This window comes from Heptranchias perlo, chromosome 3 (assembly GCF_035084215.1).
Source record: "Heptranchias perlo isolate sHepPer1 chromosome 3, sHepPer1.hap1, whole genome shotgun sequence".
NCBI classification, from domain to species: Eukaryota; Metazoa; Chordata; class Chondrichthyes; order Hexanchiformes; family Hexanchidae; genus Heptranchias; species Heptranchias perlo.
Genome location: NC_090327.1, coordinates 67,784,968 through 67,811,772, shown reverse-complemented (window position 1 = coordinate 67,811,772; position 26,805 = coordinate 67,784,968). Strand labels below are relative to the sequence as shown.

Here is a 26,805-nt window from a genome sequence, read left to right as displayed (position 1 = left end):
CTGTTCCAGCACCTCGGCAACGTGCTGCTGCCCCTCGACGACTCTCCTTTTCACGGCTGGCCCCCAGGGTTCAGCATCTGGGTCCAGCTGAGCAGAGCCTGGAGAAGAGTGCTTCCAACGACGCGGACTCTCCACGGCTGCCCCTGCCACCAGGGTCTGCTCGTGCTCACATGTGCGTGGTGACTCGCCATGTGCAAGCCCAACTAAGTGAGAACGGGAACCCACCGAGGTGTATGTATCTGTGCTGGTGGATGCATGGCTCAGATGTGACGATGGACCCTCAGAGGCCGGCAGGTCCTCTGAGGAATCGCCCTCCACGGTCACGGCGCTCGCAGATGGCCCTGCAAGAGAACAGAAAGCAATATTAGGCATGTGGATACATGTTGAGGTACTGCAGATGCAAAGTGATGCTAAGATCATTCGCTATCATGAGTGCTGAGTGTTAGCTTTCTGTCACCAGCCGCTTGTGCAGTCCCAGCCTCGGCATCCGCCACGGACAGGCACTCCGACGTGCGGCTGATGTCCAATGCCTGCTGCTCCACGTCCGTTAGGACCACCTGGTGTGGCGGGCCCCCTCCGGTCCGTGCCCTCTCCCGGGTGTTCTGGCATCTCTTCTCCTATCAAGGCAAAACACAGAGGCGTGATTGAGTGATGGTTGCATGGTGACCCGCTGCATGCATTGGTGTGGGTGGGGTTGAGCGTGAGGTAGATGCATGGGAGGGTGCGTGTGCAACATAGCCATGATATTGTATGAGGATTGGGTTGCGTGGTAGTGTTGGAATGGGGACAGGGGTGGTGAGTATGTGCAGGCAAGGTGAGGATGATAGTTGAGTGGATGTGAGGAGTGATGCGAGAGCGTTGTGGTGGCAGTGCAGAAGGAGTTGTGTGGTGGTGGAGGTGATGTGGAAGACAGAGCATGGGAGAATGCGTAAGTATACTCACTTTGCCTGACCTGGTTAGGTCATTAAATCTCTTCCTGCACTGGACCCAAGTTCGTGGCACATTGCGTCATTAAATCTCTTCCTGCACTGGACCCAAGTTCGTGGCACATTGCCGCAGCTGGTGACCTCCTCGGCCACCTCCAGCCAGGCCTTCTTCGTGGTGGAGGGAGGGCACTTCCTCCCATCAGACGGGAAAAAGATTTCCCTCCTCCTCCTCACCCCATCCAGCAGCAGCTGGAGTGAGGAGTCTGAAAATCTTGGGGCAGCCTTCCCTCTGGCCTGCTTCATGGTTCAGCATTAGTTGTTTGCTGCAGAAGGAGCATTGGTGGACTGCCCCTTTAAATAGGGCTCCTCCAGCTGACAGACCTTGCTGTGCATGCGTAGTCCACCCGCCGCACAGCTTACCAGCGGGAAACCCGGAAGCAAAGGTAAGTGGCTCCAATTAGCCTGCGATTGCGTGCGGAGCACACTGATTTCACTGGGCGTGTTACCCAAATCGGAATGGTGTGTGAGCTGGAGGGAACTTGGAGGTGGTGGTGCTCTGTTACATTGCTGCTCTTATCCTCCTTATGGTCCTTATTGCACCTCCGGTGCTTGGCTTTTTGCATCATCCTTACCCTCTAATAAATTTGGGGGTGAATTTTTTTACTGCTGCTCCATCAATGCCCCATTTATGTGCATAAACAGGGTTTCTGATGAACTTCCACAGAAGTTACTATGGCGCAACAGGAGAAGCCCTAAGGAAATTCACTCCCATGTGTTAAATAGCCTAGTCAGACTATCCCTTGTCAACTTCAGGCAGGTGTTCACGTGCACACTTTTAAAAAAGTTTTCCATTACCATACTTTTTTCACGCCTCTTTCCAAATTCTTGATCTCCCATTCCACTTCCTGCACCTACCGGAACCAAGGTGGGTAGATGGAATTAAACTACAGATCAGTCATGAACTAATTGAATGGCGGAACAGTCTTGAGGGGCTGAATGGGCTACTCCTGTTCTTGACTAGAGTTGGCAGAAGGAGGGAGTTGGAGTGAGGAAGGCTTATAATCTTACAATCAGAATATAAACCCAAATTGTTTACTTTAGCATTTACTCACAGCCACCAGTGTGGGTTGGTTATAGCCTTTCTCCTTCCCTACCCTACTAATTTTTACTTAAGACTTAAGGGGAAGGATGAGAGAAAAACTGGAACATAACAAGGGGTTGGGGCTCGAATGGTTGGGTGACTGGGGGAGGCTTGTAATGGAGGGGGAGTAAGCAGCAGAAGCAGCTGCATAGGTGGTCTCAATCTTAGAGACAAAAAATGTCATAAGCTCCTCACATTTGGTGTTGGAGGTAAGGGTGGAGGAGGCAGAAGGAGTTTATACCATCCAGGTATGTATGTCTGTGCCATTGCCGATGCATAAATTAATTATGTCGGGCATATAATTACATTTCATAGTAGTATCGTAGTAGGTACAACACAGGAGGAGGCCATTCGGCCTATCGTGCCCGTGCCGGCTCTTTGAAAGAGCTATCCAATTAGTACACTTTTGTGTAAATATATACATCAGTGTTTCTACATATCTGCCTGCTGTTATACTTTTTTTAATTAGATATGTAAATTTAGTTTTGAATAGAATCACTGCCATTGTGAACAGCTGCTTGGGACAATGGCTTGTACACTTAGAGGTACAGTCACTCTGCTATTCCTGCAATCCCGTTGGCTGGGGTGCGTGACGTTTTTAAGAGCCAATTATTTTTGAAGTAAAGTTACATTGAACCTTGTTCCTTGCATAGATGACCTTTATTAAGGCTACTGAAGATGCATTTTGTCACAGGTACTGATTCAAATGCAGCATCATTTCTGTAATCATTTCAAGGTGAGAACTTGCACCAAGTAGGTTGATAATTAATGCATGAATAGAAACTTCAAGTAGATGCAAAAAAAAATGTGTTTCTCAAACTTCCAATTTTTAGCAGAAAAAAATATCTGAATTGTATTTGATGGGTAGCTCAGCATTGTGTCTGGTGCTGCATTTACCCATTCAGCCAAAGGGGAATTTTGTTTACATTTTAGTAACGTCTCCTGCATTTGAATAATGTGACTTGAACTGAAGTACCATAGATATGAATGTGATGATATTAGGTTTTACTTTGTTACATGCCATAATGGAATAGCAGACTTGTCAAGGCATTTGAGATTGACCGACAAATCAATCTGTTGGAAATTACTGTGACTTTTGCATTAGGTAATCTCCGAAGAACGGGATGTTGGTGCCACACCAGAGATTGCCTCATGGGATCATGCAATTCCAAAGGAAATCCTGGACACGACAACCACAACTCAAGAAGTCTCTTCCGACAGCATTACAGTCTGGATTGATCCACTTGATGCCACCCAGGAATATACAGGTATGACATCTATTATTGAATTTGGTGTGACTGTGCCTGGAAAGTAAATATGATGATGTACACTAATAAAGTAGTGATTGTTGATCACAGTTATTTAAGTTTGTAGTATTCAGACTCTTACAATGTGTGATTTAGGTTTTACATTTATTTTTTTAACTTGTGGATCATAAGAACATAAGAAGTAGGAGCAGGAATGGCCATTTGGTCCCTTGAGCCTGCTCCAACGTTCAATCAGATCATGGCTAATCTTCGTCCTCAAGCTGGGATCAAGTGGATCCCTTGAAGAGTATAGAGATTGCCGGAGTAGAGTTAAGAGAGAAATCAGGAGGGCAAAAAGGGGACATGAGATTGCTTTGGCAGATAAGGCAAAGGTGAATCCAAAGAGCTTCTACAAATACATAAAGGGCAAAAGAGTAACTAGGGAGAAAGTAGGGCCTCTGAAGGATCAACAAGGTCATCTATGTGCGGAACCACAAGAGATGGGTGAGATCCTAAATGAATATTTCGCATCGGTATTTACGGTTGAGAAAGGCATGGATGTTAGGGAACTTGGGGAAATAAATAGTGATGTCTTGAGGAGTGTACATATTACAGAGAGGGAGGTGCTGGAAGTCTTAACGCGCATCAAGGTAGATAAATCTCCGGGACCTGATGAAATGTATCCCAGGACGTTATGGGAGGTTAGGGAGGAAATTGCGGGTCCCCTAGCAGAGATATTTGAATCATCCACCGCTACAGGTGAGGTGCCTGAAGATTGGAGGGTAGCAAATGTTGTGCCTTTGTTTAAGAAGGGCGGCAGGGAAAAGCCTGGGAACTACAGACCGGTGAGCCTGACATCTGTAGTGGGTAAGTTGTTAGAGGGTATTCTGAGAGACAGGATCTACGGGCATTTGGAGAGGCAGGGACTGATTAGGAACAGTCAGCATGGTTTTGTGAGAGGAAAATCATGTCTCACGAATTTGATTGAGTTTTTTGAAGGGGTAACCAAGAAGATAGATGAGGGCTGTGCAGTAGACGTGGTCTAAGTGGACTTTATCAAAGCCTTTGACAAGGTACCGCATGGTAGGTTGTTACATAAGGTTAAATCTCACGGGATCCAAGGTGAGGTAGCCAATTGGATACAACATTGGCTTGACGACAGAAGACAGAGGGTGGGTGTAGAGGGTTGTTTTTCAAATTGGAGGCCTGTGACCAGCGGTGTGCCTCAGGGATCGGTGCTGGGTCCGCTGTTATTTGTTATTTATATTAATGATTTGGATGAGAATTTAGGAGGCATGGTTAGTAAGTTTGCAGATGACACCAAGATTGGTGGCATTGTGGACAGCGAAGAAGGTTATCTAGGATTGCAACGGGATCTTGATAAATTGGGCCAGTGGGCCGATGAATGGCAGATGGAGTTTAATTTAGATAAATGTGAGGTGATGCATTTTGGTAGATCGAATCGGGCCAGGACCTACTCCGTTAATGGTAGGGCGTTGGGGAGAGTTATAGAACAAAGAGATCTAGGAGTACAGGTTCATAGCTCCTTGAAAGTGGAGTCACAGGTGGATAGGGTGGTGAAGAAGGCATTCAGCTTGCTTGGTTTCATTGGTCAGAACATTGAATACAGGAGTTGGGATGTCTTGTTGAAGTTGTACAAGACATTAGTTAGGCCACACTTGGAATACTGTGTACAGTTCTGGTCACACTATTATAGAAAGGATATTATTAAACTAGAAAGAGTGCAGAAAAGATTTACTAGGATGCTGCCGGGTCTTGATGGTTTGACTTATAGGGAGAGGTTAGACAGACTAGGACTTTTTTCCCTGGAGAGTAGGAGGTTGAGGGGTGATCTTATACAAGTCTATAAAATAATAAGGGGCATAGATAAGGTAGATAGTCAAAATCTTTTCCCAAAGGTAGGGGAGTCTATAACGAGGGGACATAGATTTAAGGTGAGAGGGGAGAGATACAAAAGGGTCCAGAGGGGCAGTTTTTTCACTCAAAGGGTGGTGAGTGTCTGGAACGAGCTGCCAGAGGCAGTAGTAGAGGCGGGTACAATTTTGTCTTTTAAAAAGCATTTGGACAGTTACATGGGTAAGATGGGTATAGAGGGATATGGGCCAAGTGCAGGCAATTGGGACTAGCTTAGTGGTATAAACTGGGCGACATGGACATGTTGGGCCGAAGGGCCTGTTTCCATGTTGTAAACTTCTATGATTCTATGATTCTAACTCCACTTTCCCGCTCGATCCTTATATCCCTTGATTCGCGTGGAGTCTAAAAATCTATCCATCTCAGCCTTGAATATATTCAATGACTCAGCATCCACAGCGCTCTGAGTGAAGAAATTCCTCCTCATCTCAATCTTAAATGACCGACCCCTTATCCTGAGACTATGCCTCCTGGTTCTCGACTCGCCAGCCAGGGGAAGCAATCTCTCAACATCTACCCTGTCAAGCCCCCTTAGAATCTTATATGTTTCAATGAGATCGCCTCTCATTCTTCTAAACTCGAAAGTATAGGCCCAGTCTACTTAATCTCTCCTCAAAGGGACAACCCTCTCATCCCAGGAATCAATCTAGTGAACCTTCGTTGCACTGCCTCCAAGGCAAGTATATCCTTCCTAAGATAAGGAGACCAAAACTGTACATAGTACTCCAGGTGAGGTCTCACCAAAGCCCTGTACAATCGTAGCAAGACTTCCTTACTCTTGTACTCCAACCCCCTTGCAATAAAGGACAACATGCAATTTGCCTTCCTAATTGCTTGCTGTATCTGCATTCTAACTTTCTCTGTTTCTTGTACGAACACACCCAGATCTCTCTCAACACCAACATTTAATAGTTTCTCACCAATTAAAAAATATTCTGCTTTTCTATTGCTACCAAAGTGAATAACCTCACATTTCCCCACATTATACTCCATCTGCCACCAACAGTGTAGTGACTTGGGTAAAGATAAGCAGAGTATGGCAGGAAGGGACAGTGAGTTTACCGATAATAGAGCATCAACAAATAAGGTCAAAGCAGGAAAAAAATAGTTAAAAAGTCAAAATTAAAGGCACTTTATCTGAATGCACGGAGCATTTGTAACAAGATAGATGAATTAATTGCACAAATAGAGATAAATGGGTTTGACCTAATAGCCATTACAGCGATGTGGTTGCAAAATGACCAAAGTTGGGAACTAAATATTCCAGGGTACGTGACATTTGGAAAAGACAGGCAGAATTGAAAAGGAGGGGATGTAGCCCTAATAATAAAGGATAACATAAGGACAGTAGTGAGAAAGGAACAGGAAGTAGAATCAGTATGGGTGGAAATAAGAAATAATAAGGGGCAGAAAACACTGGTGGGAGTAGTTTATAGGGTCCCTAATAGTAGCTATACCTTTGGACAGAGTATCAGTCATGAAATAATAGGAGCTTGTAACAAAGGTAATGCAGTAATCATGGGGGACTTTAATCTGCATATAGACTGGGCAAATCAAATTGGCAAAGGTAGTTTGGAAGACGAGTTCATGGAATGTATTGGAGATGGTTTCCTAGAGCAATATGTCATGGAACCAGGGACCAGGCTATTTTAGATCTTGTATTATCTGATGAGATAGGGTTAATTAGTAATCTCACAGTAAAAGAACCTCTGGGGAAGAGCGATCATAATATGATAGAATTTCACATTGAGTTCGAAAGTAACATACTTAAGTCAGAAACTAGAGTCTTAAACTTAAATAAAGCCAATTACATAGGTATGAGGAGTGAGTTGTCAATGGTAGATTGGGAAATTAGATTAAAGGGTCTGACAGGTAAAAAGCAATGGCAAAGATTTAAAGAAATATTTCAATATTCTCAACAAATACATTCCGTTGAGAAATAAAAACTCCATGGGATGCATCCATGGCTAGCTAAAGAAGTTAAGGAGAATATTAAATTGAAAGAAGAGGCCTATGATGTTGCCAAGAAGTGTAATAAGCTTGGGGATTGGGAGAGTTTTAGAAACCAACAAAGGATGACCAAAAAATTGATAAAAAGAGAGAAAATAGAAGATGAAAGTAAACTTGCAAGAAATATAAAATAAGAGCATCTACAAGTATGTGAAGACAGTATCAAAAGTAAATGTTGGTCCCTTAGAGGCTGAGACAGGAGAAATTATAATGGGGAATCAGGAAATGGCAGATGTGTTAAACAAATATTTTATATCTGTCTTCACAGTAGAAGACACAAAAAGCATACCAGAAATAGTGCAGAACCAAGGGGTAAATGAGAGTGAGGAACTTAAAACAATTAATATCACTAGAGAAAAAGTGCTAGACAAATTAAAAGTCGACAAATCCCCTGGACCCAAGGGTTCTAAAACAGGTGGCTACGGAGATAGTGGATGCATTGGTTATGATCTTCCAAAATTCTCTAGATTCTGTAACGGTCCAGTGGATTGGAAGGTAGCAAACGTTGCCCCGCTATTCATGAAGGGATTGAGAGAGAAAACAGGGAACTACAGGCCAGTTAGCCTGACATTGGTTGTCCGGAAAATGCTGGAACCCATTATTGAGGAAGTGGTAACAGGGCACTTAGAAAATCATAATATGATTAGGCAGAGTCAACATGGTTTTACGAAAGGGAAATCGTGTTTCACAAATTTATTAGAGATTTTTGAGGATGCAACTATCAGTGTAGATAAAGGGAACCAGTGGATGTAGTATATTTGGATTTTCAAAAGGCATTCGATAAGGTGCCACAGAAAAGGTCGTTACACAAAGTAAGGGCTCATGGGGTTGGGGGTAATATATTATCACAGATAGAGGATTGTTTAAAGGACAGAAAACAGAGTAGGGATAAACGGGTCATTTTCAGGTTGGCAGGCTGTAACTAGTGGGGTGCCGCAAAGATCAGTGCTTGGGCCTCAGCTATTTACAATCAATATTAATGACTTAGATGAAGGGTCCGAGTGTAATGTATCCAAGTTTGCTGACAATACAAAGCTAGGTGGTAAAGTAAGCTGTGAGGAGGACACAGAGTCTGCAACGGGATATAGACAGGTTAAGTGAGTGGGCAAGGAGGTGGCAGATGGTGTATAATGTGGGGAAATGTGAGGTTATTCAGTTTGGTAGGAAGAATAGAAAAACATTTTTTTTTAAATGGCGAGAAACTATTAAATGTTGGTGTTCAGAGAGATTTGGGTGTTCTAGTACAAGAAACACAAAAGGTTAGTATGCAGGTACAGCAAGTAATTAGAAAGGCAAATGGCATTTGTTGGCCTTTATTGCAAGGGGGTTGGAGTATAAGAGTAAGGAAGTCTTGCTACAGTTGTACAGGGCTTTGGTGAGACCTCACCTGGAGTACTGCATACGGTTTTGGTCTCGTTATCAAAGGAAGGATACACTTGCCTTAGAGGCGGTGCAACAAAGGTTCACTAGATTGATTCCTGGGATGAGAGTGTTGTCTTATGAAGAAAGGTTGAGTAGGTTGTGCCTATACTCTCTGGAGGTTAGAAGAATGAGAGGTGATCTCATTGAAACATGTAAAATTCTGAGGGGGCTTGACAGAGTGTATGCTGAGAGTCTAGAACTAGGAGGCATAGTCTCGGGATAAGGGGTCGGACATTTAAGACTGAGATAAGGAGGAATTTCTTCACACAGAGAGTTGTGAATCTTTGGAATTCTCTCCCCCAAAGGGCTGTGGATGCTGAGTCATTGAATATATTCAAGGCTGTGATCGGTAGATTTTTGGACTCTGGGGAATCAAGCAAAATGGGGATCGGGCGGGAAAGTGGAGTTGAGGTCGAAGATCAGCCATGATCTTATTGAATGGCGGAGCAGGCTCGAGGGGCCGTATGGCCTACTCCTGCTCCTATTTCTTATGTTCTTGCCCAATCACTTAACCTGTCTATATCCCTTTGCAGACCATTTGTATCCTCCTCGCAGCTTACTTTTCCACCTACCCTTGTATCGTCAGCAAAATTGGATACATTACACTCGGTCCCTTCATCTAAGTCATTAATATAGATTGTAAATAGCTGAGGCCCCAGCACTGATCCTTGTGGCACCCCACTAATTACAGACTGCCAACCTGATCCCTACTCTCTGTTTTCTGTCTGTTAACCAATCCTCTATCCATACCAATAAATTACCCCTAATGCCATGAGCCCTTAGCTTGCGTAGCAACTTTTATGTGGCACCTTATCGAATGCCGTTTGGAAATCCAAATATACTACATCCACTGGCTCCCTTTTATCTACCCTGCTAGTTACATCCTCAAAGAACTCTAATAAATTTGTTAAACACTATTTCCCTTTCATAAAACCATGTTGACTCTGCCTAATCATATTATGATTTTCTAAGTGCCCTGTTACTACTTCCTTAATAATGGACTCCAACATTTTCCCGACGACTGATGTCAGGCTAACTGGCCTGTAGTTCGCTGTTTTCTCTCCCCCCTCCTTTCTTGTAGTGGTGTTACATTTGCTACCTTCCAATCCTCTAGGACCGTTATGGAATCTATGGAATTTTGGAAGATCACAACCTCTGCAGCCACCTCTTTTAGAACCCTGGGATATAGGCCATCAGGCCCAGGAGATTTGTTGGCTTTTAGTCCCATTAATTTGTCCAGTACTTTTTCTCTGGTGATATTAACTGTTTTAAGTTCCCCATTCTCATTTGCCCTGTGGTTCCCCATTATTTCTGGTCTGCTTTTTGTGTCTTCTCCTGTGAAGATAGATACAAAATATTTGTTTAATGTCTCTGCCATTTCCTTATTCCCCATTATAATTTCTCCTGTCTCAGCCTCTGAGGGACCCATGTTAACCTTTGCTACTGTCTTCCTTTTTACATACTGTAGAAGCTCTTACAATCTTTTTATATTTTTTGCTAGTTTACTCTCTTATTCTAATTTCTCCTTCTATCAATTTTTTGGTCATCCTTTGCTGGTTTCTAAATGTCTCCCAATCCTCAGGCTTACAACTATTCTTCACAACATTATAAGCCTCTTTTAATCTAATTTTATGCTTAACTTCTTTAGTTAGCTACGGTTGGATCGCTTTTCCCGTGGGGTTTTTATTTCTCAATGGAATGTATATTCGTTGAGAATTTTGAAATATTTCTTTAAATGTTTGCCACTGCTTATCTACCGTCATACTTTTTAATCTAATTTCCCAATCAACATTAGTCACCTCGCCCCTCAATTGGCTTTATTTAAGTTTAAGTTTAAGACTCTAGTATCGGACTTAAGTACATCACTCTCAAACTCAATGTGAAATTCTATCATTATTATGATCACTTTTCCCCAGAGGATCCTTTACTATGAGATTACTAATTTATCCTGTCTCATTACACAGTACAAGAACTAAAATAGCCTATTCTCTGTTTAGTTCCATGATGTATTGTTCTAGGAAACTGTCGTGAATGCATTCCATGAACTCGTCCTCCAGTCTACCATTGCCAATTTGATTTGCCCAGCCTATGTGAAAATTAAAGTCCACCATGATTATTGCATTGCCTTTGTTACAAGCTCCTATTATTTCTTGATTAATACTTTGTCCAATGGTATAGCTACTTTTAGGGGGCCTATAAACTACTCCCACCAGAGTTTTCTGCCCCTCGTTATTTCTTATCTCCACCCGTACAGATTCTCCATCCTGATCTTTTGAATCAAGATCCTTTCTCACTACTGTCCTTATGTTATCCTTTATTATCAGGGCTACCCCCCTCCTTTTCCATTCTGCCTGTCTTTCAGAAATGTCAAGTACCCTGGAATATTTAGTTCAACTGTGGCATTGCTCATAGTCAGTCAGAGGAAACATTCTGTCTAGCCCCTCTCTACCATCCTCATGTTGAATTTCTTTCTGTGCCTACTTCTGTTTCTCTCTCTCTGTTCCCCTCCATCTCACCTTCTGTATGTTTTTCTTCTCTTATGGTTCTCTATCTTTCTGTTCATTTTTTTTTCATGTCATCTTTTGTTTGTCTTTCTGTCTTTTAAGGTGGGAGATGTTGGGTTTGTATCAGGGAAGGAAGTATTTTGAGTTGTAGGGCATCAGGTGGGCAGGGATCTTGATCGTGCTGTGAGCTGTTGGTTGTGGGTGTCTTTTGGGTTTCAGGTACTGATAGGAGGGATCGTGGGCACAGGACAGATTTTCTGGTGGTGAATGTGTAATGCTGGTTGGAAAGGGGTCCAGTTAGAGGTGGGAAGAAATGGGCAGTTGGGTTGGGAATTGATAAGAGAGAAAGGGTGAGGGGGTGAGGAGGAATGGGCGGTTTGCGAGTTTAGGGTATTGCATGGTAGGAGGGATAGGGAAAGAGTTAGGGTAGGTGTTGACGGTTTGTGGGGTGGGAGTTGGTGAGCTTAGTGTTGGGAAATGAGGAGTAGAGCTGGGTCTGAGCCAAGATAGTAGCAGAGGTTGAGGGCGATGATAGCCTGGAACCTGAGCTGAAGATAAGTGTGGGATGGGATTGAAGTTGGGGCAGAGCCTTACAGCTCTATTCCACTCATAGCATGTTTTTAAAGCTGGTTCCTAGTACTAAGCTAGGAAGCAGTAATTTGTGGTTAAAGTGGTTATAGAGCCATAAATAAATGATAATGCTATGGGTCCTTTGAAAATTAATTGCTGCTTGTTGGTATAGTGCTGGGAAGCAGAAAAGAGGAGGTGAAGTCTAGGACAGGAGCCAATGTAGTGTATGCTTCATGGCAAGGCTGCAAAGGAAGAAAAGGGAGTGATATTGTGCAGCGACCAGAAGACAGATAAGAAGCCTCGGGACAGAAGCGCATGCTAAGCAGCAAGACCGCGAAGAAAAGAGGAAGCCAGTGGGAAGTCAGGCAGTTGGAATGATCGAGATCTTGGCAGTGGCATGGGGGAGACCAGTGGGGTAAAGAGGAACTGAAAGGTGGAAGATGGCTGCACACTCCAGGAGGGGGGCAAAGAGGAAGAGAGCAGGAATAAATCAAATTACATTTAAGAAAGAAAAATAGAAAGAAAGAGATAAAATTTAAAGCAATAACTTACCTGTGAAAAGGAAAGTGGCATCCAGAACAACTTGGAAATACGCAGGTAGAATTTCTGAAGGGGTTCCCCCAATTGTCCTTCGTAATTTCATTGGAAACCCCAGAGGAACAGCAGCCATTTCTCTGGGGTTTCTGCTGATCTTCCATTGAAATTACCGCAGATGAACAGGGGAACCCCCAAGGAAATTCCAGGTGACAAATCGGAGACCTGAACCTTCGAGCCATCTAGTGGCCAGGGTCTGCAACTACATTATGATGGACAACAGTTTACATATAAAAATTGCCATTCTAAATGCTGACATACAATTTTTAGATTGTAACTTATGACCAAAAATTGTGACTGCAGGATGTAAAGCTTGTGGACAGGAAGTGGCTGCCATATACACTATTTTTAATTATAGATCTCCCATGGCGCTCGCTATTCATGGGAGTTGGAGGACACGCTGTTTTAAAGCAATATGGATTTTGTGAGAATTGTTCCTTTCAGCTTGGTAAAAGACTTAAGAGTCTTATGAAGCAGAATGGGGTTCTTAAAAAATAGTGGAAGAAAAAAATGCACAGAATGGGCTTAACAAAAAAAGAGAGCACGGAGAAATCATTGGAGAATAGAGTTAGTAAAAATGAAAGGAAAAAGCAGATTGGGACCTTATTTTTTTTTAAAAAGAGGTGCTGTCTGTCACCCTCTGGCCTGTGCAGAATGTAAAATGAAATTTATTTTGCCTGTATACTTGGCAGCTTGCTAAACTAGCCCGGCATTGGACTGAGGTCTGCTGCGTGTAATTTGCCAGCCCCAGCTTGTCTGTCATGTTTGTGGTTCCTGCCATGATCATGTTCTTCCACTGCGCATCAACTGCCATCTTCACTGATGAACAAGCACTTAAGTTCTGACGGATCTGAGGCAGAAGAGCAAGGCGGGGGTTCAGGAAAAGATTATTTTATTTAAATTGGGAGAATAAGACTGAAAGCAAAGTTGAGGGCAGAAGAAGATTTTTTTTCCCAGGATATTCTGGCTAGAGCTGAGGCTTTTGTGTGGGGCTGGGCAAGGCCAGAAGATCTTTTTAAATTATGACTGTTGCCCTGTGGTACTCTACCATCAGGCTGAGGTCTACCACATCTTATTTGGCAGTCCTGGCCTTCCTGTGATTGATTTGCGACTGTCTCATGCCCTCTGGTGTTATGTTGATGCTCCCCTCACTTGCTCACGTCCAGCTCTCATGGCATCCAATGAAGATAAAAGGTTCTGAGGGATTTTCAAGGAGGTACAGATCTCATTTCAGGACAGCATTGTTATTGTTATGGGGCATTTCTGAGAATTGTGGGGCTGAGACCCTTAGCAGTAGTATCTGAAACCAGTAGAGGAGGCAGGGGGACACATTCTTTTTTGTGTTCACCCTCCCCTGGAGCAATATGGATAGGTTGTTCCATCTGTCAATATCTACATGTATGCTGACCAAGATGCGGAGTGGTGGTGGAGGGGTTCTTTTTACAGGGTGGTGCGTTTGGGGGGGTCGGGGGGGGGGTTGTTACAATTAGACCATGATATTTGAAGCCTGACTCTGACCATGCAAAGGGGTAGGGCTCATGGATGTATGAGGGCATGGCCTGCGTGAGGGACAAGCCTTCTGTTAGAGCAGTTAAGCTTGGTTCCTGAAAGTTGGATGTACTCCTTGGTCGTTTACAAGATGTTAGAGAGTGACATGGTGGGGTTAATTACATATAGTAGGATGTCATCACAAGCAGTAATATTTTGTGCTTATTCCTCTAGTCTCAACTCTGAATGTCTGTGCTTGCTCTGATGCTTGGTGCCAGGGACTCTATAGCTAAAGCAAAGAGAATGGGAGATGAGAAGTGTCTGTGTCTTTTTTCTGGTGGAAAGAGAATGCTGGAGATCAGGGGGCATTTGTGTAAATAGCAGATATGGGGCATGAGTGTAGAATTTTCATCCACTTCCTGACTGCAAGTCTAAAAGCCATTCATCTAAATGCAATTCACAAGAATTCCCACTCCATCTAGTCAAAGCCTTCTCTGTCTGGTGAGAGCACTAGGGCAAGAGTATTGGTGCAGTTGCAGTGGTGCAATACATGACTTGGGTGTCTGATGTCGCCTGAGTGACATATGAACCCTATTTGGGCGGCATGAACTTTGTCTGGTGACTACGACTGTAGTATTTTGTAGTCCATCCTGAACAGTAATATGAATCCAAAATGAGCAGATGGTTGGGTCTTTGATGCTTTTGTGCATTAATGTGGCAGTCTTGAAAGAAGCTGCTTGTTACTTCAATGTGATTAAATCATTTCAGCAAGAGGAGTGTCAGCTCGGGGAGTAGAATTCCCTGCTGGCTGGGTAACCATCAAGGCCAGAGGCCTTGCCAGATTGGGGGCTTGATATTGCTGCTTGGTTGAGTTCTGCGAAGGAAAGCTTGGCAAGGTGGTATGATGTTTCCTGTGCAGTGAGGTGTATAGTTAGGCATAAAAGTCTGTTGTTCTCGGCGGGTTCAGAGGTTAGCTTGCCCTCCGCTTTTCCCTTGCTGTACTGTTGTGCTGGTTTTTTCAGGATGTGTACTTGGAGTTTTCCTGGCTCATCACTTTGCTCATAGTTCATCGCCCTAGTGCGTCAGTGATTTTCTCCCGCTACTGATGATAGGCTGTTTAATTGATCTCTGGCTTGAATAAGGGCTTGCTCGTTTCTCTCTGGTTGATGCCATTCTATGGTAGGCCTGTAGTTCTACCATCTTTTGCTCCAGATCTTTCTGGCTTGACTATGCTCCAGGCTTCTTGGCAGAGGAGAAAGCAATAATGTGACTTCTGATATACAGTGGGCAAGTTGCACAACAGGGAGAATATAAACTTTGGGTATAAGCAATGTCAGGGTCGGGTGATGGTTCAGTGAGGGAGAGTTGGAGATTGACTGGGGCATGGACATAGATGGCAGTTGGCCCCATTTAACAGCTCTTCACTTGATGTGGGTGTGATTGCTTCCAGAAGATAGTATATTTTATGCAGGTTTGAATAAAAAGTGATTCCCTTCCCAAGTGTCTAACAGATATTGTTACATTGGTCCCGAAATTCCTGCGAGTGGAGAGGGTGTATCAGTTTTGTCTGGATGGGGGTGGGGACGGATGAGATCAGAAAATGGGAAGGATCTTGACTCTGCCACATTTTGACCAAACCTTTAAAGTCAGGGGAGCCATGGGGAGGCCGTCTGTGGGAAATTCCTTCCTTGAAAGGCCTCATCAGAACTCTCACCAGTGTAAACATAGTGTAAGTCCCTTGCAGTATCTTAAAACCCCCAAACCTTTACTAAAGTAAGGCAATCCATCCTGGAGGGGATTGATCACCTTCTCTAGTCAGAGTGGCTCCAGTGGGGGCTGAAGAATTTTTTAAAAAATTCTTTGGTCCATTTGGGTCCGTGGAGGACTCTGCCTTGGAGTGAAGGATCAGCCACCACTGACGTGCCCTTACAGGCACTGGCAACGCAAGTGACCCTGTCCCCGGAGTTTGGGATTCGTTCTCCGGCCTTGGGTGAGTGTTCCGCTCTGCTGCACTTATTCCAGCGGAGCGGAGCCGTAGGAATTTCCAGGCCGTTTGATTGTTCTGGCTGTTTGTCCTAAGCAGCTCATGTCCACTGAAAACCTGTGCAACTGAGAGTGGAGGATACAGTTAGGTCTCCTCTTTATCACTGTGGCCTTCACTGTGTGAATGAGAAGAATGTTGCTGTGGGGGAGTTCACATTGGGGACATATACATTGAGCATTATATTCAGTTCTCCTGTTATTCGACCCTTTATCAGAATGGAGTTGCAGTTTTCGCCTGAGGTGCTCATCTCAAGGAGGGAGGGGGCACTTGTAAATCTGTAAGGTCGCTTCCCTGCTTTTGGGTGTGTAGGAAGCAGTCCCTCATGAGCTTGCCATTTTCTGAGGGGGTGAGATGGGTCTCCCACAGAAATAGAAGATTTTGAGCCAGGGAGCAAGTGTTTAGCCAAGAGAGGAAGTGAGAACTGTCATGGCAGTTCTTTGCTGCAGAAAATCCTTTGGTGAAATGTGGTTGTTTGAGCACAAAAATAACTAATCTGAAATGACAGTATTGGCATGTTTCATGCATCTAATTGGTTCCTGGTTACATGATTTTGATATCTGATTATTTTAAGTTAATCTGATCATCCTGGTGAAAGTCAATGATGTTCTACATGACTACGACTATGAAAATTATACTTCCCGGTCTTCCTCCAGCTCTCTGCAGCTTTCAACATTGTTGATCACACCATTCTTCTGCACAACCCCTTTTGCATTCGACTTCCATGGCATTGCCCTGCAATGGTTCCACTTCGACCTGTCCCAACATAGCCAGCACATCTTCTGGAATGGTTTCTCCTTCCATACTTGCACGGTCACCTCCACCATGTATCAAAGCTTCATCCTTGATTATTTCCTATTCTCTGAGTACATACCGCACCTTATTGATGCCATCTGTAAACACGGGATCAGCTCTGACCCGTTGAAAGCTACAATAAGGACACACCTTCAAATTATTTATTTGCACCATAATATGCAGAAGACAGTGAAATAATTCCCCATGCAACCTCGCATCTAAATGTGTTATGTACCACCTCCGGCTTAATCATATGGGAACTATCTATCGCAGTCTGTTATGCAGACCACCAGCAAAAGCAAAGCAAAATCAATATTCCATATGTGGAAAGAAGATAGGAACCATTAATTTCTACATGTTACTGTATACTGAATAACACACTGGAAGACTGCATCCAGTTTATGTTAAAAATACAATTTCTGAAATTGGACTTATTTTTATGATGTCACAGTAGCTTCTGTTCTGCAGAACACAAGAGGTTTCAGTGCCTGACTGAAACAGTACATCTATCATAGGCTTTACAACAGTTCATAATCAAATGGAACCTTCCTTCAGACATTCACCTAATCAAATTCATTAATTACATAAGATTTTCAATCTACTGCTTCTTGAATAAGTCAGATATTTCTGCTGCTGCTTTCCAGGTTTCCAAGTTTTTAAAGGACTGAGAAAGTACAGTATGAATTTGTGTGTTAGGTTCAGAAAGGAGTTTGGTTGCTTTATGTGGAAAATAATTAGGCAGTTTTGGGCTCCAGTTGTCGTGAAATTCACGTGAACTTTATTAGATTTTTCTGGAATCCAGTGCTGCATTTGTAATCCATGAAGTGGCTTTTGTTTAAGAACTAATTTGAATATTTCCAGCATTGCCTTTAAAAGAAAGTGGAAAATTAACAGGCAATTACTAGAACAAAATTGGAATTCAAAATTAAAATGCATTGCAGCACAAAAGAAAAATGAGGGTAACTTACATTAAATAACTTTCCTTTTCATCTTTTGTGCAGAAAAGCTTTTACATTATGTCACCACTATGGTGTGCGTAGCCGTGAATGGAAAACCAGTGATTGGAGTAATTCATAAGCCATTTGCTGATTTTACAGGTATGGAAAGCAATTATATCTCAAAAATCAGTCTAGAAGAGTTAATTGCTTGTTATTTTAATATCCTTTTTTGCTGTCTTCCCATTATTCATTTTTTCTTCTTTTCCTTGCTTTTGCTACTGTAATTTCTTCAAATTAGTCTTGTTTATATATTCTTTGTTCATTTATTTATTGGCTTTTCTCACTGCTCCCTTTCCTATCATAATAAAAACAAAATGTTTGAAATCACAGAAGGTTGATCAGCATCTGAGAGAATAAGATGAGTTAAGATTTCAGGAGTGACCTTAATCAAACAATCCTCAGATCTGATATGGAGTCACACTTGAAACATTTTTTTTTCTCTCTCGCTCAATTTACTGTATACTTTTTTTCAATTTTTCTATTTTTAATTTTATCCCTGCCTATCGTATTTGTAGAATTGTAAGTACCATTCCCAGATTACAATGATGCTCAGAACTCTGCTCTCAGTGGGTAGATTAAATATTTTAAGCATGCCAGCTACTTAATAAAATGCCCAGGAGGTGAGCATATATGTGCAATTAAGTCAACAATTTATTTTTCATTTCTGAATATTTAAAAATCCATTACCCAACAAAATAGAAAATACCTCTTTGTTGTTACAGTGATAATGGTTTAAGAATTACATTGTTGTCTTAATGGTATTTTTCTGTCTGACAGCATGGGCAATGGTACATGGCGGATCAAATGTGAGCATGCGTAAATCATACAATGAGAAGAATCTCAAAATTATAATTTCCCGGTCACATACAGGCACAGGGAAAGCATTTGCCCAAAAAGCATTTGGAAATGACAGTGACATTAGAGAAGCCGGAGGGGCAGGTAAGGTTTAAAATACATTTTTTTAGTCTTTATTTTGCACAGTTTATTGTAATTCAATAAAATAGTCTGGGACTAAAATTTCTCGCATATTCACTCCATAGATGTCTACAAGTGATAATTCATTTAGTGGAAAGTTATTAATGAAAACGGGAGATAAGTGGTTTTGTTCTTGTAGTTGCATTGTCCAAAGATGACAATAGTCTTCAGACCCTTCACTAGCACCACAAATCTGAGTATACTCCACAAGCATGATGAGTTCAACGTGATCACGCTGTACACTGTTAGTTAGCAGTGGTCCCCAGGAACTCTGACAACCAAGTGTAAACACTGCATTTGAAGTACATCACTGCTTCATCCCTCAACATCCTATTCATTTTGACCTTTTTCGGGAGGTTGCTGGTGACTTTTGAATACCGTTTTGTATAATTCTTATTAATTGTAATATAAAAGCTGTGCAAATACAGATATAGTTATGATCTAATGTTGATGTATGTGATCCAGAACTTGGAGATATGGACAGCATACTGGACAAATGTTCAAAACTACTGGCCCAATAGAAAATGAAGCAAAATCCAAACCATTGAGAATTGGGGCCATTTTATTACACTTTTTTGAATTTCTTGAGTTCATTTAAACTTACGTGCGAAAGAAAATTTACTAATGTCTTGTATTTTTGTAGGTTATAAAGTGCTATCTCTGCTGGATATACCTGATGATAAACAGCCTGACCATGCTGATGTGTACCTTCATGTAACTAATATCAAGAAGTGGGACATCTGTGCTGGCAATGCCCTTTTGGAAGCACTTGGTGGTCAAATGACTACTCTCCAAGGAAAGGCTATTGATTATACTGATACTGAGTTGAATGAAGGTGGAATTGTTGCTAGTATTGGTGTCGCCCACAAAATGCTGCTTGAGAAGTTGCCAGATTTGAAATCCTTTAAAGCTTAGTAGAGATTCCCAACTAGTGGCTTCAATGTAAAAGCAAAAAAAGTGTTCATAATAGGTGTGAATTAACCTTTATCTCCGTGCTCTTGGAATCATTATGCTGATTTATGTGTGTGAAGACAAGAGTTTAGGTTTGGATGGCATAGTAGAGCAAGAAATTAATTTTCAGTAGGACCCAATCCTGATTTTAAAATTGCAGGTTTGGGCTGGTAAACAGTATTATTTGTTTCTAAGAACTTTAGCCAAATTTAATGTACTAATGTGAATGTTTATAAAATGTTTAAGTTAATAACTTATGGTTGCAGAATTGTGGAATCTATAATTCCAAGTACCATTACATTCAGCTGATAGTCTAATCTACTGTTTAAGAACTAGATTTTTTTCCCCCTCCTAACTCAGATAGGACAAAGTGTACTGTTAAAATAAAAACTGAAATTTTTTTTTAAATGAAAGTAACCATATAGAGAATTAATTTCTTTATGGTACTACAACACATGCCCCATAGCTTTGTGTAAATGAGTAAAGGCTCATTAAGGCTTCAATTGCTGAACTTTTCCCTAATGTACTTTTTCTTTCAATTTCTCAATTCTAGGATAAAATTGTGAATATTCGTATTTGAATTGAACCTGCCATATGTATTATAGCGCTACTGCTTTATTTAAAGATTATTGAACATTTTACAAGTTCTAGCTAGGCAATAATGAATGATTAAACATGTGAGTACATCGGGTAGGATGACCTCACCATACGGAGGATTTTTCTGTGTTCCCCCTACCCCCCATTCGCCTGAACTCGCTGACTCGTGCTGTTTTATGGTTGATTCCACAAGCATTGACAGCCCTCAGGTACCTTGCACAAATGGCCACTCTTTGTGGCTGAGCCTTGACAGTGAATGGCGGACTATTCAACACTTTCAGCGGGGACCATTGGGTAGTGAATAGGAGCAGGAATCCTACCTGAGCATTGAAGCCAGCTGTAAAATCCCTACCACTGCCCCACCTGAAATCAGCCAACTCAGCACAGACTGGGGATTGAACCTTGTACCTCTTGCTATATATGGCTCAGTACCATATTAGATGGTGCATTACCCACTAAGCCACCGTGGGCATTCACCAGGGATTGTTGTAAAACTAGATTTAAAAACTGAGTCCTACGGTAATTGTTTTTTTTAAAAATCCAATATTGATGCACTTTGCAGTTCAAGCACAATTTTTTGTCTTTGTGAATAGTTGTTAAAAGTAAACATTGAAGGAACAACTGCAAGAAACGGTGCAAAGCTGGCAGAATTGGAATTTGAATCAAGATGCATGCAGATCTATAATGACTGATCCCAACATTCTACTAGTAATAGTGTAGTCTTCTAGCTTAATCCAGCAAATCTTGTTTTTTGACTTTGTTACTGCTTTGATTGTATTCTTACTCATTCTGTTTGTGTTCCTGACTATATGTTGTTGGAATTTTCAGACAAAGCTACACAATTATTCACTGGTCTAGTTCTTCTATGTAGATGGAAGTATTTGTGGCATTTGAAGTAATGCTTTCATTTTCTGTGTTATTGCTGTAAAATTTAACACTTAAGTGAGTTCATGCTTTTTTTTAAGGCCTCATATAAAATATTTATTTTCATTTGTTCTTAAGAGTTCTAACTTTGTGTTCTGATACAGCTTAAGAACTCAAATAGAAAGTGCTTAAATTTGCAGTGCCTCCTATTTGCATTGGTTGCATTGTGTCATACTGATTTTTATTAATATCTGAACAAGTTCTCTACATTTTGAAAATAATGTTTCTTGTCAAGTTTATATAACAGACTTGAATACTTTTGGTTCTACTGTATGTCATTGATGAAAGTTGTTCACATCTAAGGGTGACTCAAAACTTATTCAGTGAGATATCCAGACCTGAAGGTCCCAGGTGTGTTCCCCTGTCTGTACTGAGTTACCTGATTCCAGGTAGACCAGCGGTGAGGACATTGCAATTGGCCTTAATGGCTCTGCGTTCGGGAAGGGACATTGTCTGGTTTCACACTCCCAATCACCATCCAGTGCCCCCTGCTGGAAGTGTGCATAGGTGGCAAATCATGAGGACAGCATCAGATTTGGCTGTTATGCACCAGTGGTAGTATAGCCTGTGGATACTTTGCCACGGCTCACAGGAATAATAGTTATTTGTGGAACTGTATCCGAGGAAGGACAATGCCAGGTTGAGAATTGGGGGAGAAAAAAAGAGTAGTGAAATTGGAGATGGGGAAATTGTTCTCCACTTCTAAAAGGCAATTTCCTGATTGTAGATGGAAAAAGGGGAAATAATTAGTGACTGGAACGTCTAATGACTATTGGCTTAAATAGGAATGGAGTCGGAAGGAGCCCACCCACTTTCACCAATACAGACTTGTTTATTTCTTCGTTCTAGTGAGTGTGAGTACTTAACTTAAAATGGTTTGGTTGAGTTTGCTGACCCCTAATATCTCTATTGTAAATATAAATATAGTTTCCTTTTAGGCACTGAGCGCTACAGGAAACACCTTGCAATTTCATCAACACAGATGTCAGTTGTTGAAAGGGTAGCACGTGCCTTTCTTCAACTAAGTAGCTGCTAAAGGAATTTGTGCAAAAATGTTAAGTGTTTGTACACTTGTTACAAATTTCGGGTCTGTACAAGGTATTCTCTTGGGTTCAGTATCACTGGTCTGTCCCAAAAAAAGACCCTGCATCCCCTACACCCAGGAATTTACCTTTATTGCCCAATATCTAGTCATAGGATAGTATGACTCAGGGGATCGTAACACTAAAGCCCCATGTAATTGTAGCGAGAACAACTCCAGCTTCAATTATGTGTTGAGACTGGAGAAGCTGGGGTTATTCTCCTTAGAACAGAGAAGGTTAAGAGGAGATTTGATAGAAGTGTTCAAAATTATGACTGGTTTTGATAGAGTAAATACGGAGAAACTGTTTCCAAGTGGCAGAAGGGTTGGTAACCAGAGGACACAGATTTCAGATGATCGGCAAAAGAACCAGAGGCGACATGAGGAAACATTTTTTTATGCAGCAAGTTGTGATCTGTAATGCACTGCCTGAAAGGGTGGTGGAAGCAGATTCAATAGTAACTTTCAAAAGGGAATTGGATAAATACTTGAAGGGATAAAATTACAGGGTTATGGGGAAAGAGCAGGGGCATGGAACTAATTGAATAGCTCTTTCAAAGAGCCGGCACGTGCATGGTGGGCCGAATTGCCTCCTGTGCTGTATCTACTATGACATGCTATTCTAATGAAATAAAGATTATAACAAAACTTAGATGTAACTAATAACTTTCAAACAATTTTTTTAAATGACTACTAATTTTCTTCAGCCTTATTTTGTGGTTTAGTGCTGGAAAAAGTGATCAGAAACCCAGTTTTTAAAATAAATTTTATCTCATGAAACCAACCAGTACAAATTCAAACAAAAAGAAACATTTAACAGTCAAACTGTACACAAAGATAAAGATTATACACTGGTTTACCTATTTGTGTAGTTGTAGCATATTTTCTTAACATGGCTTTTATGAGAGAATGCATTAGTTGCACAGTTGTAAATATTTATACAGTAGTTTTACACACAAGGGTTTGGGCAGCTACATATGAGGTTAATAGGTGGACATAGGTGCACAGAAGCTATCCTATCTTTTCTGGGGCATTATCGTGTTTGGTCACTTGTGTAGCTCCCATTTGCAAGAGAGGAGGAAAACTTGGGAACAAACCCAACTACCATTTGCAGTAAAATGTGTGGGGGGACCAACTCAATCTCGTACACCATTATCTTGTGCATTAGCTTTATTGATTTACCTCTCCCTTTCTGATGAATGCTGGAGAGGATGCAGCCAAACTGGCATACTCCTTCACATTATCTGGTCAGGCCTCAGATCCAACCATTCTGGCCAGCAATCCAGAATACCACAAGGGCAGTAACTAACACTGAGGGACATGGATGAGTGCTGTCTAAGATACTCAGACTGGCACAGTTCTCACCACTAGCGATGACCAGGTGCATCAAATGCTATGACAAAATCCTTTCCCAAATCCCAACACCTCCACAACATGGATTAAGCATCTATATGACAGTCATTGCACTTGATGTACAGCTTCCATCTAAAATAGGGGAAGTACCATACAGTCTGGATCCCCTTGCTGAATGTGCACAGGTTTTCTATTTTTTTAAATTAACATACTAGTTGTGTTTACATAAAGATAACATCTGTCACTGCTAATGTTAGCTTTCAATCTTTAAAATAAATCTTAATTCAGTATTAATGAAATAATAAAATGTTTTTTAAATAATCAAAAAAATTAAACATTGCTTTGTTGAAGAAAATACTTGAAACATGTTGAGCAAACACTGGAAATGCATTAGAGGTTGATCACTGATATGTACAGATGAACAAGGCCATCCTTCCGTAGAAACCTATGATTCCCCTCCCCTTTCACAGCATATAACTGCCTATTGAATGATTCCAGAATTTTTCCTCCATAATTTACCCATAAAACCATTGCAGGTATTAATCACTCTTTACATGAAGAAATGCTTCCTCATATCAGTCCTGCACTTGTCTTTTACTAGTTTGTACCTATTCCCCAATGTTCTACAGTTATGATTTACCTTTTCTATTCTGTTTAGTATCTTGTACATCTCTCATAAGGTCCCCTCTCTTGCCTTCTTTCAAGAGTCTTGAGTTCTGAGTAGTGATCAGCATCTGACATTCAAAATACTGTTAATAGACCATTTATGACAACGGAAATGGCTGAATTTTCAGGATTTGTTTCAGGAAAGTGATTTGAAATAAAGACCTTTACGATCAGAAACACTGCATATTGCACTTGAATACTTTATTGTGCATTCTGCAGTAGCTAGTCAACTTTTCAGATCTATAAGAATTATCAAGTAGTTGTAATTCTTAATAGATATTACTCGTTAATATTAGAATCATTGCATTATTTTATAATCAGAGTGAGGAAACTCATACTGAAAAGTTGTCCTATGTATAATTATATAAATATTTTGATCTATCTTGTGTTAGGTCACTTCCCCCATGGAAATACAGGGGAATAAGCAGTCTTGTTAGTATTGTGACATTAAGGTTTTTTATGAATGTTTTAAGAGAGACATAGATGAAAGTTGGCTTTCACCATTGTATGGAATACGTCTGTATTTCACTGTGATGCTTTTCATACTTAGAGGTTGTTTTGCAACCTAGCCTTTGTGAAATGTGTATCAGCAAAACCCCCCTCTCCTGATAAGTATACATATATTATACATAAATTATAATTATTACAATCAAACAAAAAAATCCTTGTAACTGCTATGACGACTAAATCTGATCAGCATTTATTCAACAGTTTTTCAGTTCTTCCCTGCTACAGAAAAAAACGTAATTAGATCTATTCATTGTTGCATTAATATAACAGAACCCATAAATTGCACACACAACATACTATTGGTGCTAAACAGTCTTGATGAAGAATAAAAGCAGTACTTATTCAATATCCATCTAAGTGTAGAGAGTACAACCCTTTCAACTGGCTATGAGTCAGTTAACAGCCGAGTTTGTGTATTTATATAAAAACTAAGCATTAAGACAAAAAAGCATCTTGAGAAATAAAGTGGAATTTAAGCTCCCTAAAAGCAGGATGTGAACTGTACAAAGATGACAGGAGGTTTAGTGGGTTTTCATTTCTCACTATGGCATTTGTATAACTACATGAAACTAAGTTTTGAAATCGCTGTGTTCTGTTGCGTGCTGCCATTAAGTAGAGTGCGGGAAGAAGTCTTGTATCCTAACTTACTGTTATGAAGGACTATGAACATGGCTTTACACATTAGAATAAGGTTTTATTTGTGAAGAAAATATGTTTAGAAGCATTTATAGGAACATGGAAAAATGTTGCCTCAGAAGTTATATTAAAAAATTTTCTTACTGCATTCACAGAATCAGAATGGCATAGTTAGGTGCTGTTATTATAGATATTGCCCAAATAACTATTTGATTTATTGTAAAATGATACAATTCGAAGAGTTTTGCCCTACCAAATTTTCATCAATTAAACTTTTTTAAAAATCACAAATTATTTACCCAAATGTGTGAAGTCAGAGTTGTTATAAATACCATATTGGCTGAATGTTGCTTTTTTAAACTGTATCTGTATTTTTATCTCACTAAGACATTTGCAAGCAGTCTTGATACTCCACAATTAAAGATTTGGAATTCACTGTGACTGGATATACTGCCTGCATCTGTGCAGAATCAACAAAATCTAATTTTAGGTGCAGTGTGTTGCCATAAATGACAAATGCAACCTATGGAAATAGTCTATTCAATGTTTTTGTAACAAAAAATAAGTTTTTAATAAAATATCCTATTACAGATTATTTGAACAGCATTTTTGTAGTTTGTGCAGCATAAATGTAAATCACTTTGAAAGGAAGTGGCTTGAAGATGATGACTGGACTCTGATGTTTTATGTATTACATGTATTGTTCAAGTACTTTGCAAAAAAAAGTCCTGCAACATTGACATAGATGTATTGGGAAATGCACCATCATAAGCCTTATTGTGTGATGTAATAATAACAACTTGCATTTATATGATGCCAAGCCAAAGAAGGGAGATTAGAAGGGATGATCAAAAGTTTGGTTAAAGAAGTTTTTCTTTATTCATTCAGGGATGTGGGCGTCACTGGCAAGACCAGCATTTATTGCCCATCCCTAATTGCCCTTGAGAAGGTGGTGGTGAGCCGACTTCTTGAACTGCTGCATTCTGTGAAGGTTCTCCCACAGTGCTGTTAGGAAGGGAGTTCCAGGATTTTGATCCAGCGATGATGAAGCAACGGCAATATGTGTCCAAGTCGGGATGGTGTGTGATTTGGAGGGGAACGTGCAGGTGGTGTTGTTCCCATGTGCCTGCTGCCCTTGTCCTTCTAGGTGGTAGAGGTCGCAGGTTTGGGAGGTGCTGTTGCAGAAGCCTTGACGAGTTGCTGCAGTGCATCCTGTAGATGATACACACTGCAGCCACAGTGTGCCGGTGGTGAAGGGAGTGAATGTTTAGGGTGGTGGATGGGGTGCCAATCAAGCAGGCTGCTTTGTCCTGGATGGTGTCGAGCTTCTTGAGTGTTGTTGGAGCTGCACTCATCCAGGCACGTGGAGAGTATTCCATCACACTCCTGACTTGTGCCTTGTGCCTTGTAGAAGGTGGAAAGGCTTTGGGGAGTCAGGAGG

At 41.2% G+C, this 26,805-nt stretch overlaps 1 protein-coding gene across 1 annotated transcript in view; it reads left to right on the top strand.

Moving 5' to 3' along the window:
• Positions 1–25,959, top strand: part of LOC137315298 (Golgi-resident adenosine 3',5'-bisphosphate 3'-phosphatase-like) — a 47,183-nt gene extending 21,224 nt beyond the window's left edge. The window contains exons 2-5 of the mRNA XM_067980099.1: positions 3,173–3,335; positions 17,675–17,770; positions 18,449–18,610; positions 19,290–25,959. Of these exons, the coding sequence (XP_067836200.1) occupies positions 3,173–3,335; positions 17,675–17,770; positions 18,449–18,610; positions 19,290–19,561 (693 nt within the window). The 3' untranslated portion in view covers positions 19,562–25,959. The remainder of the gene's footprint in view (positions 1–3,172; positions 3,336–17,674; positions 17,771–18,448; positions 18,611–19,289) is intronic.
• Positions 25,960–26,805: the final 846 nt, after the last annotated feature.